General features: G+C 34.0%; 1 protein-coding gene across 25 annotated transcripts in view; it reads left to right on the plus strand.

Annotated features, from left to right (window-relative positions):
- The window catches only part of dachd (dachshund d), a 245,506-nt gene that overhangs the window by 161,891 nt on the left and 61,957 nt on the right, over positions 1 to 21,658 (plus strand). For all 25 annotated transcript variants that reach the window (XM_073912271.1, XM_073912270.1, XM_073912280.1 and 22 more), the window contains 1 exon segment: positions 9,178 to 9,339. In XM_073912271.1, coding sequence (XP_073768372.1) covers positions 9,178 to 9,339 — 162 coding nt within the window.

The raw sequence follows: 21,658 nt of genomic DNA on the forward strand, positions 1-21,658 counted from the left end.
TGAATGATAATTTCGAAGAGGGGCTGAATACACGTGTACAGTTGGGGCTCGTGTGGCTCGAGTTTGTAGAAGTGGTTTTCAGATTTTCAAGTTTGTTGGTTGCTTTGTTCATTAATTTATACAGTAATAAGCATATCACGATAACCAATTTGTATTTAACAGTGTGAAAAAAATTTCTGCCATATCGTTCTTACGGTACATGTACGATTTTTTAATTTACGTTTTCTTTTTAGTTTTTTAGGACGACAGTATCTCCAGCAGAAAAGATGCCATTTGTAAAGAAATATTTGTTTTAAAAGCTAATGAAGACAGCAGAAGTCAATAATTCATTTTAATTATTTAGCCTGACATGTTTACAGCTCCAAAATATTTTAAATGTCTCTCAAAATACAATATATTGTGTTCAAAGAGGAAAAAGTTTTAGTTTTTCTCAAAAAAGAATATATTTTACAGAATTACTGGATTAATTATTTTGCAATTATATCTAAGGTGTTGCAGGTAAATATAGAACCATCCCCTGATGTTGCCATATTTGAGGTTCCAAAGATTTGGTCCCAGTTTAATTCTAAAGAACTTGATATTTTGGCCTTTGTCTTATTATAACTAAGTTCAGTTGGTTGTAATTTTCTGTACACATTTATTACTCTTGTTTCCATTTTTCATTTTCTCTTATTACTATTATCATTATTATTTTATGAAGATTATTTTTTTTAAGATAATGATATGTAACTATTTGTACTAAAATAGTGTTAGTTTTTTTTAAAGTAAACATAAATAGAATATATTTTAGAGCAGTAATCACTATACCGTGAAGCTGTAATATTTTTATCCAAGGTTATCATACTGTTAGAATCTTATACTGATCCATGCCTACAGTACATGCACATATGTTTTGTCTTTAAAATAAGCTTTAAATAAGAAATAAAAAAATGTTTGAAGTTAGATATAAATGATACAGAAGAAAATTTAACTGTTTATTTCAGCTAGCTGTCAGACATATATTGATCATTTTCTTTAATTTGAAGAATCATGAAGCTTAAAAAAAAATCAAAATTATGCAGGTGCAAATGATAAAATGACATAAAACTAAAACAAATAACACTGAAAAGGCACACAACAGCACTTATTTTAAAAAATAAAAATACAATTTATCAAAAATGAAATAAGCTACCAGATCAGAAGTGGCATCTTTTAAAACATAAACAAATCTTTTGACTGGCAATGTATGAATATTATTGAATATTTTATTATTATTATTATTATTATTATTATTATTGGTGTGAATACTGTATATATATGGTCGAAGTCAAGATTGTTAGCCCTCCTGTGAATTTTTAATTCTTTTAAAAATATTTTCTAAGTTTTGTTTCATGGAGGGAAGATTTTCTTCAGCGCATTATTAAACTTAATAGTTTAAATAACTAATTTCTAATAACTAATTTGTTTTGTCTTTGCCATGATGAAAGTATTGTTCTGCAAATTTTTCAAGATACTAGTTTTCAGCTTAATGTTCAATTTAAAGACTTAACTAGGTTATTATGTTAACTAGGCAAGTTATTGGACAACAGTGGTTTGTTCTTTAGACAATCAAGACAATAAAGTCTTTAGACAGTCTTTAAAAATGCTTTTTTTTTAAGGAGTTGCTCTGTTAAACATCACTTTGAAAAAATAAAAAAAGAATAAAAAAATAACAGGAGGGCTAATAATTTAGATTTATTCAATAATATTCAATAATATATAAAAATGCTAACATTTATTGAATGCAGCAACAATTGAATGCAGTGTGACCTTTATTTCAAGAATTCTACATTTATGTCACGCAAGATGCAATAACTTGACCTATAATAACATTTTAAATGTAGAAAATTTGATTTGCTTTCATAAATGAGCAACAAAATAAAAGCACACCCTCATTACTACTGTAAATCTGAGTCATAATCCACAAACAGAAATCCACAGTTCTGTACTATATCAGTATAACCAAGCAAGAAATTAAGATAAGCTGATTATGATAACATCATAATCAACAACGCTAGGCAATATACAATATTCCACAGTCTGTTTCACAGAATTTTTAAAATTCTAAACGTTACTGTACATTCAATTCATAACCAGAGTGTGTATAATTGCTGGACCTAATGCTAAATGCTAGTCAAGCGACTCTCCCTGTGAGCCACCGGAAGGTGATTTTCGTCTGTATTTATTTTCCCCAGGTCTCTGCAAGAGCATACATCTCATTTAGAAAACAGTTGACTCTCTCCCATTAGACGCAAATGAAGATTGACCTTCAGTGCGACTGGAGGCCGTATTTATTATGAGTGGAGCTGTAGGCCATGAATATACATCAGCCGCTCCGACACCATGTATACCATACATCAATATGGTACTGATGTACTTTAAAATGCAAACAAGCCCAGAAAGCCGGTGGCATCAGTGTTGCCCACACCATCTGCCTGTCTGCTGCTGGGCAAAGCAAGGTGGTGCATTAATGCCACATGTTCCATATCTTCGCTTTTCTCTTGCTCTTCATGCTTAGGAAAGGAGACAGAGGCCAAATGGACACAGTCGGGTCCTGTCAGCCAATGTGGCAGTTTTAGTGATGATGAATTTGCTTATTGGCTTCAGTCACATGAGGGAAAACAAGGGTCATGAGTGAATCGCTGATTGATGGTACGTTAGAGGATTTAGGGGATTTTAAGGGCGGTTTTCTTGGAGGAATTTTAAATACTGACTGTGTCTTTGTTTGATATATACATAGTTTGAATTATAAAAGTGACGTGAATGACAGCATGTCTGCGAATTTGGCAACAGGTGACTGGTTTTCCTAAAATAAAATTAATTAATATTGAATAAAATAATATTATTCGAGTTTATAGTTAACAAATTATCTGGTTATTTGCAATAAAATAAATATTGATGAAATAAAGTATAATCATTATAGTTAGCTAAAACTAAAAACTAAAGGTTACCAAAAATAAATTTAATAATTATTATAGTTAATTAGTCAACAAATCGTGTTGTTACTTAAAATAAAATAAATTTTGATCAATATAATTAAATAAATATTGCTTTAAAAAGTACAATAATTATAGTTAACTAAAACTAAAAACTAAGGTTACAAAAAATAAATAAAAGAATTATTATAGTTAATTAGTCAACAAATCATGTTGTTATATACTTCAAATAAAATAAATGTTGATTAATAAAATAAAATAAATATTGAAAAAATAAAGTATAATCATTATAGTTAGCTAAAACTAAAAACTCATGGTTACCAAAAATAAATTTAACAATTATTATAGTTAATTAGTCAACAAATCGTGTTATTACTTGACAAAAAATAAATGTTGATCAGTATAATTGAATAAATATTGATATAAAAGTACAATAATTCTAGTTAACTAATACTAAAAACTTAAGGTTACAAAAAATACATAAAATAGTTATTAAAGTTGATTAGTCAAGAAATCATGTTGTTACTTCAAATAAAATAAATGTTGATTAATAAAATAAAATAAATATTGATAAAAAATAAAATGCAACTATAGCTAAAATGAAAACTGAAGGTTATAAAAATAAAAAAAACTATTATTATAGTTAATTAGTCAACAAATCATGTTGCTACTTGCAAAAATGAATTGATTAATAAAATAATAAAATAAAATATTGCAAATTAATAATAATCTACAATATTTTGGTTAATCTAATTAACACTAATGAATGGTTAGGGCTTCTAAAATAAAATAAAATAAAATAAAATAAAATAAAATAAAATAAAATAAAATAAAATAAATTGCATTTAGGTTAAACAGGATTTAGGTTAAAACATAAAACTAAAAAATGTCAAAACTAAATTACAAAAACTAAAAAAAATATATATTTAAGTATTACATAAAAGATATTGAAAATATAATAAGCAAAACTGTTGTACTTTATCTCCATGATAGAAAAGTCCATTGAAGTAAACTTACTTGCAATGTAACATTCAGAGTTGTATTTATCTGCTACAGTAATATTACATTTTTTAATGTTATCATGCAAATATTGAGTTGGCATATCATTATTGACATAATAAAACACAAGGTACAGATCTGTTCAAACCCTAAATTAAAAGTGAATTTTAAAAGTCAATGGCGCTGAATATTTTGTGGTGTGTTACGACGGTACTCAGCCCTTATCCCAGAATCCACTTTGCCTCCCAATCTGATAAATGAGTCTATTGTACTGTAACCATTTTCAGTACAGTGTATGTATAAAATGAGACAGAGATCACAGGATTCTCTGAACACAGATGAAAAAAAAACCTCAGTCTGATTCATCCATTCACATCGTTTCATTAATCTTCATTCATGAGCTCAAGGTCTCTTTCAAGGATCCTCCTTTTACTTTCTGCAAGTCTTTCAGGTGTTTTGTCATTGAAAAAGAGTAAATGACGGCGAGTCAGTTCTTTATCCAATCTCCCCGTCTCTCCACTGCGCTCCTTTTAAACAAATCAAACAATGGAAAAAAGATTATTATTGCCACTGGAGCCAAAAGACTTTGAATCGCAGCGTCTCTGTTCATTCAGAGCCAATGACAATGGGTTTGAAGTCAGAATAGGGAGTTTAAGGTGAAACACAGCAGAAAAAAACATAGTTTTTCTCTGCCACCTGTCAAATTTTGATATTTTGGCCTCTTTTTTTTTTAGTCTAATCCAAAGAACACATGTAAGTACACATTTAAGAATTTCTTTTGTCGCACCTTATCAGTTTGTGTCTGCATGTACACATATTTTAAAAGACCTTCTTCTCAAAATTTGTTGAACCTGAAAAAATAAATAAATAAATAAATAAAATTTAAATCACAACAATGGTAAGTACTTAAGTACTTTAGTCAGCATTCTTCAGAAACGTAAAAATACTCAAATTAGTCTAAAGGCTATTTTTTTATTGGTTGTCTCTTTGCTAAGTGTTAAAGGTCTATACCAATATAAAGACAGATTCAAATTATGAACAAAACTCAAATGAACAAACAACCACAACTACATCGTTCAGATTGTTCGACTTTATTTCATTGTTCACATTTTTCAACTTTATTCCAATGTTCACATTTTTCTGCTAGAAATGTGTAAAATTAGTAGAGATTTAATTAACCCTTTATATTGGTAAAAAAAAATAAATAAATAATCCTAATCTAATCAGGACATAATATTGTTGAAAAGGTGTAAGGACGTGTGTCCACAAATGTGTTTTTGCACAGCTAAAAACACCAGTTCTCTTTCAATTACGCTCAGCCGTGAGCACTTCTTCAACTCTCTGAGTGGTGAACACTTCTCCAACTGTTTCCAAACTTTGAGTGATCAATGTTTTACTTAAAACACACAAACTACGAGCCTTGTTATGCCTCATGCTTTTAAAAACACAGCGTTTTTTTTTTTTTTTTTTTTACAACAGCTGAAGGAAAAAAAACACTTTAGAGGGCATGTGCCCTAAAACTTCTGAATACATATTTTACCACAGTTTGTTTTCTGTTTGTTTGTTATTTGTTTGTTATGTACAGTAGGAAGAATAATAAGAATAAGATTAAAAACAGCCTGATCTCTTGAGGAAAGTAACTATTTTGCATATTTTCAGAAAAGTGGCTAATTTGTGCAAATTCATACATTTTCATTCATATAAAAACTTGTTTTAAAAAAAAACAAAACTAATGACTAATGACATTACTAATGAGCAAATTGTACTAAAATGTACGAATGAGATTGTTCAAACTAATACGAAGTAACCACTAAATCAATTAGTTACGAATTTTCGCCAAATTATATCAATTATAACCCATTTTCTGTCAGTCTACAACCTGTGGGACTATTTACGACTACATTTTTTAACTATAATTTTGTTGTCTAAACTTAAATAAACAAACAAAAAAAAACTATATATAAGCTTAATTTCTAGTTTTCATCTTTGGTGATTTTTGATAAATATTACTAAGAAATGGTTATTAATCTGTAACAAGGATTCTCATCACATGTAAAATCACAAAAAAGTTAGAAAACTCAAAAGATAAAATTCCTTCTCTATATTTAGAGAAATCATGATTTGAACATGGTTTAATTATTATGTTGAAACGGATGTTAAGAAGATGTTTTAGAGACTAAACTCAAATTTAATATTAACAAACTGCTCATAATTCTTTAGGAATTGATTTCTGCTTTACAAATATTGTGAAAAGTAAAAAAAAGTAAAGTGTGAAAATACGCACAGAATATTATGTAATATATATTTTTAAATATATAATTATTTGAAGACACATAAAAGTTGTTAAATTAAACTACATTAAACTTATTTAACTTTCTAAACTTGTTACCCCTTCAGCTACAGTCTGAAAATCCTAAAAAATAATTGGCAATAATTTAAGTTGTATTTATGTCATTTTCACATCTTTGTTTAAAGAGTGGGTCTGACAGTTAAGAAGTTAAATATTGTCTCATTTACATAACAACATTAAAACACCATTTTAGAAAACGTTTTACCTTTTTTCATCTAGTCAAATTTAAAAGTATGGCAATAAACATTGAATTTGTTTAACCTGATTCGTCTGCCAGGTCTAACTAAAACAAATCAAACAATGGAGAAAATATTATTGCCACAGGAGCCAAAAGAATTGCAGCATCCCTGCATATGACAACGGATTGGGAGTGAGATGATGTTGTTTAATGTGCGTATGTTTGTGTGTGTGATTTGAACGTTTCCCATTGTTTCCGACTGTTTGTTTTCACTTTGTCGTACATTGCCACCCGTTTATTTACAAACAGAAACCGTGGCATCGTGTCAGCTCTGATATGTTCTCGCGACTCCATCTGTCAGCATCAAAGCTCAACAGCGTCATCTTTGCATTTAGAGAGAGAAAGAGACGGAAATCAGGGAAGACGTTCATGACAGTGAGGCTTCTAGCAGAAAGCATTGCATCAGTCCAATGGGGCCAGCGGTGTAATCAAAAACAGCAAAGCTTGTGTTGGTGAGAGGATTCAAATGATTTAGTCGAGTTCAGACACCCTGCATGACTCTGTCAGGCTAATGATGGGTTGAACAGTTAACTAGATAGTGAAGCAGTTTGACACCCTTATTCTGAGGTAAAGGCCTTCTTAGAGGCCTTTGTAATCTGTAATCTGAGAGAAAAATGTTATTTTATACAGTATATGAAAAAAGGATTGATATTTGACATTTAATTGTGCACCTCTAATTTTTATGTAGTAGTAGTAGTAGTAAACTTTATTCTCCTTGACAGAAAATTTTTTATGAACAAAAATATGGAAATATGGGCATCACCATATTTCCGGAGACGTTCCATAAAAACAGTAACAACAATACAAAATACAGCAGTTACAATATAAGTATAATGCTAATTAAGATAAACTATTGTTAAATAAATCAACTGAAATGGGTACTAAGGATTTTTTATATATTGTTTCGATCGTTATGTAGGTTTCTGTAAAAAATATTTTGAAGATGTCACATGTAAATGTTTTAGAAAATCTTAAGATGGAAATACATTATCATTTTATCTAATTGTAGCATTTCAAAAATGTATCATAATTATTGATTTGGTGGTGATGATGATGATGATGATGATGATGATGATGATGATGATGATGATTATTATTATTATTATTATTATTTAATTCATCATGGACGCATTAAATGGGTCAAAATAGATTAATATAATCTTAAGTAAACATTATTAGTGCGATTAGGTGTGCATATATTTTATTTAGTTTGTTTGTAAAAAAAAATAAAAAATGTTTTTTTAGCGTTGATTAATGTAATAAAAAGAACATCATTTTGAATAATAAATCTATTTTATAACAGGATTGTTTAAGTACTGAGCAACTGCTTTATTTTTCAATTGGTTATTATTGCTATTTAGTTTTCATTTTAAATTTAAAGTATTACTAATTGTATCAAAATGTTAAATATAGTTGTGGTTTTTTGTCATCTACATTATTAAATCATCAAAGGGCACCTATTTTACTCCTTTTTCAAGATTTAAGATAAGTCTTTTGTGTCTGTAAAATTTGAGCTCAAAACACTCACCAGATTATTTATTATACCTTTCAGAAGTTTGCATTTTCTGCCCTAAACACTATGTAGCTGTTTTGGTTGCCTGTGCCCGCCAGTTCTCCCCGCCCACCATTCCCACGTGCCTGTCAGAGTGTGCTTCAATCTCTGCCTCGGCTGCATCAGATAAGCAGTACAGTGACAGACATTAAAGAAGCAGATCTCACGTAACATTTGAGAAGTACAACAGTAAGAACTTTACCAATGATTATTTATTGAGTTTGTTGTGTTATTGAGTCGATAAGACCGATGAGTCACACACAAGGTCAGTACAATACACGCGTTTAACTTTGCACTCTTTTTGCACGCAATTGTGACAGGATAAATGTTAATATTCACTGCTGTATGGATACCCGTTATGTTATTGTGCAAAATAAATGTCCACAAACTGGGATTGAAGCATTTTCTTTTGTAATTGCACTAACATGTGGCTGTGGTAATAAAGACGGTAAAATCGCTGTAATTCATTACAAACCTGCACTGTCTTAAAAACATTTTAAACTTGTAAAACTCCTTCTTGATCACATTTGATGATGATTGATAATTACAATAAGCCAAACAGATCTTTTAATCCTAACTGCTTTGCGCATGTCCTGTCTTGTTGATATGATTATACGCCTTAATTTGGAGACATGTTAATATGTGGCTGTCAGTCTATTTGGTGGGCGTGGAAACCGCACTCCTACGTCACGTTGCGGTGGGCCTCAAAATGGAAGGGATTTGGATCCTATTTTAAGATCAGGAAATAAAAAAGAGACTTATTGACTTTATATCACTCCAATATGACTATGGTCACAAAATACATACACACAGTTCTGTCGAAACAGCTTCAATAAGATAATTTTTATCATAGGTGCCCTTTAAAGTTATTCAAAACACTACTTAAATGAACAATTACACTATTTCAGGGTGACTAAAGATAAATAAATAGTTTTGAACTCCTACGTCTGTCTCTTCTCTCTCATGAGGTCGTAGAATAGAATGATACTGAAATTATTATTTATTAGCCACACCTGTGTTTTGAGCCCATTTGTACTGAACCCTTGTGATGAAGTGTCTCCATGTTTGTGTCGTCCTGCTTTAGGCCTCACAGCTGCAGCTGCAGCAGCAGCTGCCGCCACCAATGCCGCCATCGCAGAGGCCATGAAGGTGAAGAAGATCAAGCTGGAGGTGATGAGCAGCTACCACGGCAGTAACACCCACAACGGGCCTGATTCTGAGAATGGAGACCTGAGCTCCAGTGTGGGTGAGTCTCAATCAACAGACATCAACGTCTGATCTGATCTACTGTACATTTACAGTCTCTTTTACTGGAGACACAAGTGGCCATTTAGTGAACTGCAGCCTGCAACTTTTTGCTAGTGCATATAGTAGAGCACATAGCCATGGTGGCCGAGAGGGCTTAACGTGCTGCGATTTAAGAAAACACAAGCAATTACAAAAAACACCAGCAAATTAAGAAAAGATCTTCATCAGTTTGACAGCACACATGCCGAAAATCCTCACAACGCAAACACAGTTTTTTAAAAACGCACTGCATTTTCTCACAACAAAAACATTTTAGGAAAACGCTGCATTTTCTCACAACACGAAAAGAACAGAACATGACTGAAATGTTTCAAGGAATCCCTAAAATGTGACAGATGCCGCTGTGCCTTGACTATTGCTCAGTGAAGATGTAGGAGATCTTTATAAAGGTGAGTTTTTTGTTTGCTTATTTTAATATCCCGATTCCTGTGTCTTTAGTATTTATTAATCTAAATATACATAACCTTTATAGCCGGGTCCATTTTGTTTTAGGGTGTCTTTGAAACATTTCCATTGTGTTGTGAAAAAATGCAGCGCATTTTCGTAAAAAGTTTGCATTGTGAGAAAATGCAGCGTGTTTTATCAACTGTTTGCGTGTGCACATTAAGCTCTCTCTGCAACTGTACATAGCACATAATGACGCAAAATGTAATAAAATAACAAAATAATTTCACAGCTTAAAAGTACAAAAAATAAAAGTTAAAAATACCATTGCACTGATTACATCTAGGAAGTGCCCATGTTCCTGAGAGGGACATTTTGATAAAATTGTTAATATTAGCTCTTTCTTTTGGATGACAGAGGTATAAAAACAGCAGTCAAGAAAGCAGCGGGTCACAGTTATATAAATGTGTCTGCACAAACTCTGCAGTTCACAGCATCATGTCAACAGATGAGAACTTACAAGTACATTTTAATGATTGATTACATTTGAGACTTTAGACTACTGTATATTTGGTCTGGTTTTGTGAGACTACAGTTGAATTAACCACATTGCCATTACTTTAGCGAACGACTCTTTCAAAATTATTCTGAACATTATTATTTTATCTAATTGTAACACTTCAAAAAGATTTTTAATATTTATTGATTTGGATGATGACGATGATGATTATTAGTATTAGTATTAATAGTAGTAGTAGTACTAGTAATTTATTTATCATGTATGCATTAATTTAATCAAACCTAGAGCAATATTATCCTAAGTAAACATCTATTAGTATGATTAAAATTGAAAATATTTATTTTGCAATATTTTTGTTGAAATGTTCACAGCATCATATCATCAGATGAGGTCATTACAAGAACAATATGATAAGTGTTTATTAAGCACATTTGAAACTATAGACTATATTTGGTCAGTTTTTTTTTTTTCTTTGAGACTGCAGTTGAAATAACCACTGTTGAATTAACAGCATTGACATTCCTTTAGCAAACAGTTCTTTAAACATTATTCTAAACATTACAAGCATTACTTTCACGTGTCGTAGAAAAGAAGAGAAGCTCTAAGGAGTGCATGTACAGTTGGTATCACACCTTTTGATTTTTCCAACAAAGAATCCTAATAAAATATCATTCTACAGACTTTCATAAACAGACCTCCTTTTCTGTTTGTAAGCTGTTTAAACATTGCAAATAAAAAGCTAATAAAAATTCTTACATTAAGCACCTTCAAACATTATATAAATTTCATAATTTAAAAACCTTATACTGTATACCTGTATGAACAAAAAAGAACTGTTTGTCCTTGGGAGCCAAAATGAATATGTTCAATGCTGTACATCATCATACAACAGTCAGTTCAAATAGTTAATACACATTCATTCACATATCCCTATAAGGACTAAGTGATTTGCTGTGATAAAAGTAAACATAATTCATTCTATTTGCCAATGCAGAATTCCTACAGCGTGTCCTTTAACTCACTGAAATGAAGATTAAAACCGCAAGCTCCCAAATCTACAAGGAAAGCAGAAAGCTTTGTGTAATCTTCTGTTGAGCAGTCAGTTTGTTTGCTTGATTCCAAATTCATCATTAGCAGGTAATGCACTTTTAAAGTAGCTACACATCAAATGCATCCATGAGCACTTTATCCCAAAGCTAATAGCTATTAAGCGAGCCGCTAATTCAATTTGGTGAAGAAAATTGGTTTTGAATGTCCCCGGCTCCAATTAATCGTTTCTCAGATACATTCCGATTTTTTCCTCTCTCTTTGCAACATTACTTAAAGCCATTTTTTGTGTGTGTGGAAATTACACTGTTATATTAAACCACAAATCCATTACAAATGATTCAGTTACCATAATCCCTGAGCTGAACTGTGTGTGTGTGTGTGTGATTTCCATTGTGAATATCCACCCCGCGTCGAGGATTTCCCAGCTGCATTTGACACTAGGAGTTTTGGCAAAACACGTTGCGCTCTAAGCAGATTTATCGAAAGCAAGCCGCACAGAGCTGAGGTCGTTCAACAGCGAACAGCGGCGGGAGGCCGCGAGGTCACCGAAATAAAGATAAATGCGAAACGCAATAGGCGAGGCTGCGGCAATGGGGCTAATAAGAAAGTGTTTTTATCTTTTTACAATTTAAATTGTAACCTTGAGCATGCAGACTCCCCGAAGAATAATAATTCCAGGCCCAGCGGTGAGCGGAGGAGCCGAACTGGAGAGGCATTAGAAGCTCTGAGTGAAATATATGGCCGCGACGCCTCTCCGGCCCATCCACAATCAATTGGATTCTTTTACTTTAATATTTACTCGCAGCGATGAGATGCTAGTCTGCATGGTGATGAACAGTCTACCCCTGGCGTTTGAAGGTGACCTGTCAGCGCGTATGGACAAATCTCTCGCTCGCAGAAATGTAGAAAATAAATCATTAAAGGCAGGCGGGCCTCTCATTCCGGGATTTAAATCACTCGCAGATTTATGATTTAAATTAATGCTTCGTTTGGTCAAAAGAACGGAGGCCGAGACAAATGATGTTTGGTACTGAAGCCATCCTAATATTGATTACTGGATGTCAGTGCAATCTCTTGTTTATATCAAGCTCTCTCCTGTGACGGGGTGGCCAATAGGAGTCACCCGCATGATAAGGGGGCGAAATATAGCCTCGTCTATTCAGCCAGCCAGAGGGGAGAAACAAGCTCCTTTCAGCCTTTAATTGCAACATAAATTAGGTTTTTAAGTGAAATAGACAGTGTTTTCCATTCCCGTCTCCCAGCGAATTCCCTCACTGCTCCGGATCATTACGGCATTAAAACGGAAAGGTCATTTCGCCGGAGAACTGAGAGAGATATCGCATCGGGGTGTTTTAAAAGAGTGCCAGAGAAAACATACAACTGTGAAAATAAACTCTTAGTGCCATCGCTCGGCTGGCTTTTTTTGCTCTTTTGGAGCACCGTGATTGGCTCTAATGGTTTTGGCGTGTGAAGGCCTATTATGTCCTGCTTATAGGCTCTCGCTGAGTCCAGAGTGTGAAATCATCTGATGGATATAGCGATGACTTTACAACAGTGGAACTCCGAGAAACTCTCCAGACAGGAATGGACAATGTTATGAGCAGGAAGTGAGCCGACTCTATATTAAAACAGCTGCTCTCTGTAGGAGGTTTATTTACAGACACTTAGTTACAATCAAGTGTGTAATTATTTTTGAAATGTCACAGGGGCATTAACAGACTACACCATCAATAGCAAAAAGCTTCATTACGCAATCAAACAAAAATTATTATGATTATTATTATTATTTTTCATCATTATTTAGTGCTGACCAAAAATATATCGTGATTAATTGCATCTAAAATAAAAAAATAGTTTTGACATAATTTAAGTGTGTGTGGACTGTGTATGAAGTCAAGTCAAGTTAAAATAAGGATATTTGTTAGGTGCAAGATTCAAAATCATTAGACTATATCACAATGCACTCAACCATACATTTTTTGAAACATGTATTCAGAGGACACATTACCAATATCATCTACCACTACCATTTACCCATTCTCAAATTTAAATACATTAGCCCACAGGATAGCAGCCTTAAGTGTAATATGTTTGCAAGGCTGCTTTAGTGGTTAGATACACAGTAGGGAAGTTTGGATCTTTAACGTGAACCAGATCTTTGTGACAATCCTCCCATGTTTGGACTCAACATACCAAAAATATGTAGTTAGCAATTATAATTTCAGTCAGTTAAAACACTGCCTTTATCTGAAAGGTTTCTTAAAAGTTTTGCAGCCCAACTAAAACATGTTTCACTTATTTGAATTCCATTACAAATTTCTCGCCAGATGCTCTCATTTAAGCCCTCGGTGTACCCGCGCTACGGTTGTTCAAGTTAAGTTCAATCACAGCAGGCTGTCATGTACTATTTGTGTTCAGTTCACCATCTGCTGAATTGCGCATGTGCAGTATTATATACTGTTCACCACTTCTCAAATCTGATCTCAGTGTACTGTTCTGATAACTGAATAACTTAGGCATGTTAAAAATAAAGTCCTTACTATAGACGCAAATCATTTCAAATGATTCAATTAGATTTAGTGAACTTGTTAAACCGGTTCACTTACAAGATCCGGTTAAACAGAACGATTTGTTCGCGATTGAGATCACAAATACAGAAATAAAACCCATTATTGGGCACAAATGTGTTAAAGTAATACTTTAACTTTTTTAAAAGTCAAAGAGTAGGCTTAAGTATTAAATATATTTACAAAGACAAAAACGAAGGACACTTTTGCTATAATTTTAGTTAGTTTCAGTTCTGGATGTACAAAATAAAGTTTCAGTTAGTTCTAGTTTTCAAAAATACTTTCGTTTCTTATTTTTAGTTCAGTTAACGTTTTCATTAACTATAATAACCTTGGTGTGTATCATATATATACATAATAAATATATACAATACATACATATTATGTCAAAACAAACATTTATTTTTAATGATTAATCATAATTGGTCTTTCCCCACCATTTTTCATCTAAATTCTTTATTCTTCAAGCTCTGAACTTGTTTCTGTCTCTTTTTTTGTATTTATTAAATTTATTACCAATTTCTAAAAGAAATTTGTAAATAAGTAAATCTTACACTTTTTTTTTTTTTTTTGCAGTGTCTAGTGTTAAAGGTGGTTGCTAGTACTGCTTTTGAAATATGCATCTTTCTCTGTTCCTCCCCTCATATATATTCTAATGGAGATTCTCAGTATAGTCTAGAATAGATTTAATCTGAAGCACAAAGGCTGACAGTAAGTGTGTGAAGGACATTGTACTCTCCTTCGGACTTCTTGGTTGTTGATGCAAATTGGATGCGCTAATGTTTCTTCTGCATTAAATATTCAGCTCAATCACCCTCGCCGGCTTGCATCACTATTATTAATTACAAAAACAGAGAGAAAAACAGTCAGCCAGTTCATGTTGGAGCCAAATAGCCAAACACCCTGCGCGAGAGGAGGAGGTGAGCGTGATTAAGCTTCCCGTTTGATTCTTCCAGATCTTTTTTAAGGAGGTGGGGGGTTCCCTTCTTTTACAATGACAATTGTTCCATTCGCTCACAGGAAATGGCACAATTAGATATCGCAAACCAAGCAAAACATGAGCCTGGAAGACACACAAACACTGATCCCCTTCCCTTGCCTTGCAATCAAAACTAACTAACACCTGGCCTTTTTCTGCAAGATGAATTGTTTGGATATTTATTCATTTTTATTTCTTCCTTGCGACTCATGCATTTGCCGTGTCCGGGTTAAGAAATGGAAGGAGGTGAAAAGAATCTCTCTCTTGGTGGCCACTGGGTGCCATTTTGCATCTGATTCCTTGCCACGGCAACGTTAATGGACCTTAAATCCTCTCCGTAATTAGATGGGGGAATTGTGTGTATCACCAACCAGATGATGCTGCCATAATGAAATAAGCGACAAACTTTCAGGCATGCGTGTGCGCGAGTGTTTGTGTGGCTTTCTCTGATTTAGCGTTGAGCGTTTTGGGGATGTGAGCCTGTCACGTCAGGGTTGGTGACAGGTGTCTATGTTAGGGGCAGAATTGAAAGTGAAGGGGGGGAGATGATGGGTGGGCGTCCCACCATCGATGAGGTCAGGCCGCTAATTCCGCCAGGCTTCTTCTGGCAGTGGAGGCCAGCACTCAAGAGATGGATCTGTAGAGAGACCGCAGCTGTAAGCGTGGAGGAGCTAATTGGTCCTTATCTTGCTGTCCCATTCATCTTCATTTTTTACCAATTACCGAGCATTATCTGTGTTCTCGGTTGGATATGGGAGTTAATCCTTTTTGGTTAAGCTGCTGGTGCCGCTTGCAGATTTCCATTGGTGGAGCGGGTGAAAGAGTCAGAGCGAAAAAACAAACTCGGGGAAACTTCTCATCATTGTGTGAAGGAAGGAATCAATTGGAAATTATGTCACAGGAGAGAAAACAATAAAACAGCGTCAAGGCGGGAAATCATCCCTTGTTTGCAAATGATTGGTTTATATCATGTTTCAAGTTCACCTGGCATTTCTTTCAAATATCTAGGCCTCACGGAATCAGCATGCACAGAAATCTGCAGATTATTATTGAGTCTATGTATTTAATTGCGTAAATGTCTGTACTATATCATATAATAATTTTATATTTGTTCAGTTTTTAAATTAATTTCAGCAATATTATTGGCTTATATGAAAATCTTCATATGATTTATTTAGAATACAGTTTGTAAAGTTATATTTTCTGTCTTGTAGATGATATACAGTATTATAAGAGACTTGCTTTATTTACCAAATAAGTGATTCTAATTGTATTTGCATTGTAAGCATTAAGTAAAAGCTAAATTTAAAGTTTAGTCATGATACTTCCAAAATAGTTCCGCAGAAATAGCAAAACATGTCCGCAGATTCTGTCTGGCCCTACATATATCTAAATGCTTTATTAGAATTAGAAGTAAGGGATTGGTGAGCTCCTATAAAACAACGCACATTGTTTCTAATAGTTTAACAGGCCATCGTCAGTTATTCTGGTTATACTACATTAGAGAGTGGCGGAATGGTGGCGCAGTGGATTGCACTGTTGCCTCACAGCAAGAAGGTCACTGGTTCGAGCACCAGTTGGGTCAGTTAGCATTTCCGTGTAGAATTTGCTCCGTTTTCCCCACAAGTCCAAAGACATGTGCCATAGGTGAATTGGGTAAGCTAAATTGTCTCTAGTGTATGTCCTAATCCTCCTTGTTGGGCGTTGAGTGTTGGGCTAACGACCCACCTCGTAAAAATTTGATGTTACAAAACACCCTAAACCCAACTCTAACTGTAAACTATTCTCAAAAATCAGAGGGGGATATTAGTTGGATAACAATCATGTAGAAGTGCATAAACCTAACCGTAAGCCTACACTTGACATGAATGGTAAACATATCCCTTAATTCTGATTGGCTGATTTAAATATTGTTCCAGGATCAAGGTACTGTAGATGTCCATATGTTCATGTTCTACTTGGTGAAATTAGGTTGGCGGTTTAACTGCATAATGACCGAAATGGCCTTAAACAATAACTAAATGCTCTGCAGAATGTTTCGTTTACACATTCATCCACAAATTACATGTAAACTAATCAGCTTTTACGGCGTAAAACTCATTACTTTTTAGTACTTTTAAAGGGCTGCTTTTTACTCATATTTTGAGTAATATTTACAACAGATACTTTTGCAGTACTTTTTGTACTTTTACTTGAGTATGATTTTTTTAGTACTCTTTCCACCACTGATTATTAGTTAATTAACATATAATTTGCTTGCTTAGTGTCATTTTAGATATTGGTTATTTTTCTGTTGCCTTAAGAACCTTTAAAATAAATCACTTAATTTGCTAAAATGATATGGCTATGCATGAAAAAATCTTCTCTAGATGTGTGTTTCCCCTAAATAACCTGACACAGTTATCAATCAATCAATCAGAGTCAAGCACAACAACCCCATATAAATAAAATAAGGACAATTGCCTGATATTTAACTTATTAATATAACTGAAGCAGACATTTTAAAATGATAAGGGTTTCCTTTGAAGTTTAAGAAACATTCTTTTCAAAGTGCAATAAAATCATCATCAGATGTATAATACTTTGCTAAAAAGTGATTTTATTACCTTAAAATACCAAGAGGGGGAAACAAACTCTTCTCATCATTGCATACAGCAAGGAATCGATTGGGAAATGACATCACAGGAGGGAAAGAAAGAAAGAAAAACAGCAGGGAGGAAGGGAATCAATTATCGGTGTTATAATTCAAGCTCTTGTTTGCAAACGTTGCAGTGCCATTGATTGCGTTTGTTTTCATTGCGCTTGCCATTATTGACTTGTTAAAACCATATTTCTCTCTCATCGGTGGTTTCAAATGTGCAACCAATCAACCAGTGGTGTTCAAAAATCGTGTAATAATTACTCAAAACGTATGAATTTGTGACAGAATTAGCCATGCGATGAAGGAAAGGATCACAATCTCTTATCATACACTTAACCGTATGGATAAGCTTGCAAACACATTAATAACTGTAAGACTTCTGCTTCTTATTGTACTTGTTACACTGTCAAGAACGATCTCGTCACAAATTCAATGCATCGCTGCGTTGGGCGCTTTTAACTGACATTGAGGCAGTCGGTAGCGCTGCGATATCTTTCTGATGAGCGCTGTCACATTTCCTCAACACCTATCAGAAAACATAGACCCTAAACCCATTGTCTTTTAAGCAGGCACATCCATCATGCATCGCGTGGCTTCTTTATAATCAGCCGGCTTGAACATGGAGCACTCATTTAGCATAAAGCGTCGGTGCTCTTAAAATAGCTCCCCATAGAGGACGGATTGAGTGAGCCATGCCTCCTGCTCTTTGATAGGGATCTGTTTGGTCACACACAGCACCAGCTGTCATCTCAGCCTCGACTGCTGTGATTTAATTAGTCTGTTTATGTCCTTTCTAATAATAAATCCCACACTGTGGAAGGACAACTCCAACAAGGGTTGCGCTTTGTTTTTCAATCTGGCCGCCTCGCACTGCTAAACGTGGCGTGGAAACGACAAACAAAGTTTTCGGCCTAATCGTGTCGGCCTATTTGACTTTCCCTGTTTCTTACTCTCTACTTTCATTACTATAAGTCAGAGTGGTGTAAATGTTTTAGATTTTCTTATTTAAGAAATTGATCCATTTTTTTTTTTCAATTTGGATTTTTTCGGTAATTATGTTTATTTGTTTTATTGTCATTAATGTTTGATTATTTATTTGTATTATTATGTATGTATGTATGTCAAACATTTATATTATATTTTATAAATACCTACTTTATGCTTGAACAGTTTAACACTAGTATAGACAACCTGACAAAATTCTTGTCATCAATCCCAGTTGTAAGAGCAACAAATAATAACTTCAAGCTCTTCTAGTTGATCGTTTGAAAATGTGGCAAAAAGTAAATTTTATCATTGAATCTGTTGAACTGCATCCCAATCATTATAAATACTGCAGAAGACATAGCGGAACTTGAACTTAAGATTCTCACAGAAATCAGTCAAGTTTAGTAAAGGAAAAATCATGATTTGTGGTTACATTCAGTATGGGGGTTTGCAAGAGATCTGCAAAGTGGATGGCAACATCAACAGCCTGAGATATCAAGACATTTGTGCTGCCCCTTACATTACAAGCCACAGGAGAGAGCAAATTCTTCAGCAGGATGGTGCTCCTTCTCATACTTCAGCCTCCACATCAAAGTTCTTGAAAGTAAAGATCAAGTTGCTTCAGTATTGGCCAGCCCAGTCACCAGACATGAACATTATTGAGCTTGTCTTGGGTAAGATGAAGGAGGAGGCATTGAAGATGAACCCAAAGAATCTTGATGAACTCTAGGAGACCTGCAAGAACACTTTCTTTGCCATTCCAGATGAATTTATCAATTTATCAATAAGTTATTTGAGCCATTGCAGAGATGTATGGATGCAGTCCTCCAAGCTCATGGGGGGCATACACAATAATAATTATTTTTCCAATGCAGCATGACTTTTTATTCTATACTGTACATTATTTCTGTTAATTGACAAGGCTTTTGTCTAAGCAAAGTCAGGCCTTACTGTCCTAATTAAATAATTAAAAACCAAAACATGATCATATTTTATTTTGGTAAAATAAGCATAATATAGAGGCCTTTGCTTTTTCATATAAGCCACTTCTGATACCAAATGATCAACTAGAAGTCACGTTCTTAATTGTTGTTTTTAAAACTTGGATAGGTGACAAGACTTTTGTCAGGAAGTGTGTATTGATCAAATGTTTATATTTAATAAAAACGTAAACATAAATAAACAATAAAACTCTATTAACTATTTTTAGTTAATAAAAATAACAACAATTAAAGGAATAGTACACGCAAAAATGAAAATGTACTCACTATTTATTCACCTCCAAACCTTTCATGAGTTTCTTCTTTTGAGCACAATGCAAAATATTTGGAAGAAATCTGAAAACCAATGGTTACAGATTTGCAGAAAGAAAAGAAAGAAACAGAAGAAAGAAACAAAGGTTTGAAATAATTAAAGGGCAAGTAAATGATGACAAAATTTTTAGTTTTGGGTGAACTATTCTTTTAATTAAAACAAAATATTTATGGCTGAGACGTTTTCTTGTGCCATGGCTAAATGTATGTTTTTGTGGTGTTATAATTTTTAATCTTTAATTTTTGGCATATCATTATTATTAAAATCATAAATGAAAAAAAAATTTTTAGATTCAGAGAAATAAATGGAAATTAAATTAACATTCTCTTCAAGAAAATACTTCGCAAATAAAAGCAAAAAAAAAATGTTTGCAATGTTATGCAATTCTCAAATGTATATGCAATTCTCAAATCTAAAATAAATTCATAATATACAGTTGAAGTCAGAATTATTTGCCCCCTTTTGATTTTTTTTGGGGGGGGGCTAATAATTCTGACTTTAACTGTATATATGCCAGAAGTCTTTAGAGTGAAAAACCAGCCTGCAGCCAAACTACGCAAACACTGTTCACATCCTATCCACATCTCTGAATCGCAGCAGCAGAAATCAGGGCAATGATACATTACTCATTATTCACTAACTCCCACCATAGAAATTCAGCACGGGAGATATCCAGACTCTTCAAACGCTCCTCACCTGTGTCCGTTTACATTGCTGAACGCTGTTTTGTCTCTCCTCAAACAGTGAGGCAGGAAACATCAGTAATAGCTCAGAGAAGCCAGACATACACACACACACACGGCCTCTCCTGGGCATTCGTTTCTGAGTGCCTCTATTAGTGCGATGCGCTCCTGGGAAGCAGGTGACAGATAAGTGGAGAGCGTCACACATTTTAATAGAATTTCAAAAAGATAACTCGATAATCACTTACTTTTTTTAATGAAGTCAAATTGCTTGTTTTAATTCCGGTTGCATCGACTGTTAAGCATCAGCATAAAATTGAATATGCATGATTTGGGAAGAGAGAAAGCGGGGGAGGGGGGGTGTCGGGTGTAAAAACGTGGTGTACACAAATGCCTACAACTGCAGAAACAGATTACAAAATGGGAATTGATTAAACATTATTTCTGTAATGATCCGTATCATGCTCTATCATCTCTGAAAAGCGGCGCGGCGAACAGAGCTGCAGATATTTGTGCGAAGTGAAATAAATAAGCGCTTTGCTTGTCGGGCCTCATCAACATTAAAGCTCATTCTTCATTAATTGGATGAATTCATTTGAAGCCGTTTGATTCGCCTGTGTGTTGGCCGTCCCTCTTTGCTAATCTCTGTCAGGTTGCATTTATAAGTGGGATTGAGTGACCTTTGGAGGCAAAGATAGGGATGAAGAGATCCACGCAATTTGAAAAGACAATGTCACATGGTGTAAATGCGCTACATGTAATAAATGACATTCAACCTTTCACACACGATAAGCTTCCGCGGGTCATAATGCGAAAGATGCATGTGCTTTGACTGCTCTGAATATCCCTTCGATAGGTCATTCAATTATGGCAGAGACTCACCAAAAAAAAGTAAACGCTGTGTCTTATGATGACGGAGAGGATGCGGTGCAAATGGAAAGTATTGCTGATTGTTGTGGTGATGATAATATTGCAGCAATTAGAATGTGAGGGATTGAACGTGTGGTTGGGTGTATCACTCATGCCTGGAGCCCCATTAACCCCAACCAGACAAGTGATCCTGCTCTGGGTCAGGCGTTCTGCCAGAACAAATCAACCCATATAGCCTCAAGTTACTGAAAGTAGACCATAT

Source organism: Danio rerio, chromosome 9, assembly GCF_049306965.1.
Source record: "Danio rerio strain Tuebingen ecotype United States chromosome 9, GRCz12tu, whole genome shotgun sequence".
Lineage (NCBI taxonomy): Eukaryota > Metazoa > Chordata > Actinopteri > Cypriniformes > Danionidae > Danio > Danio rerio.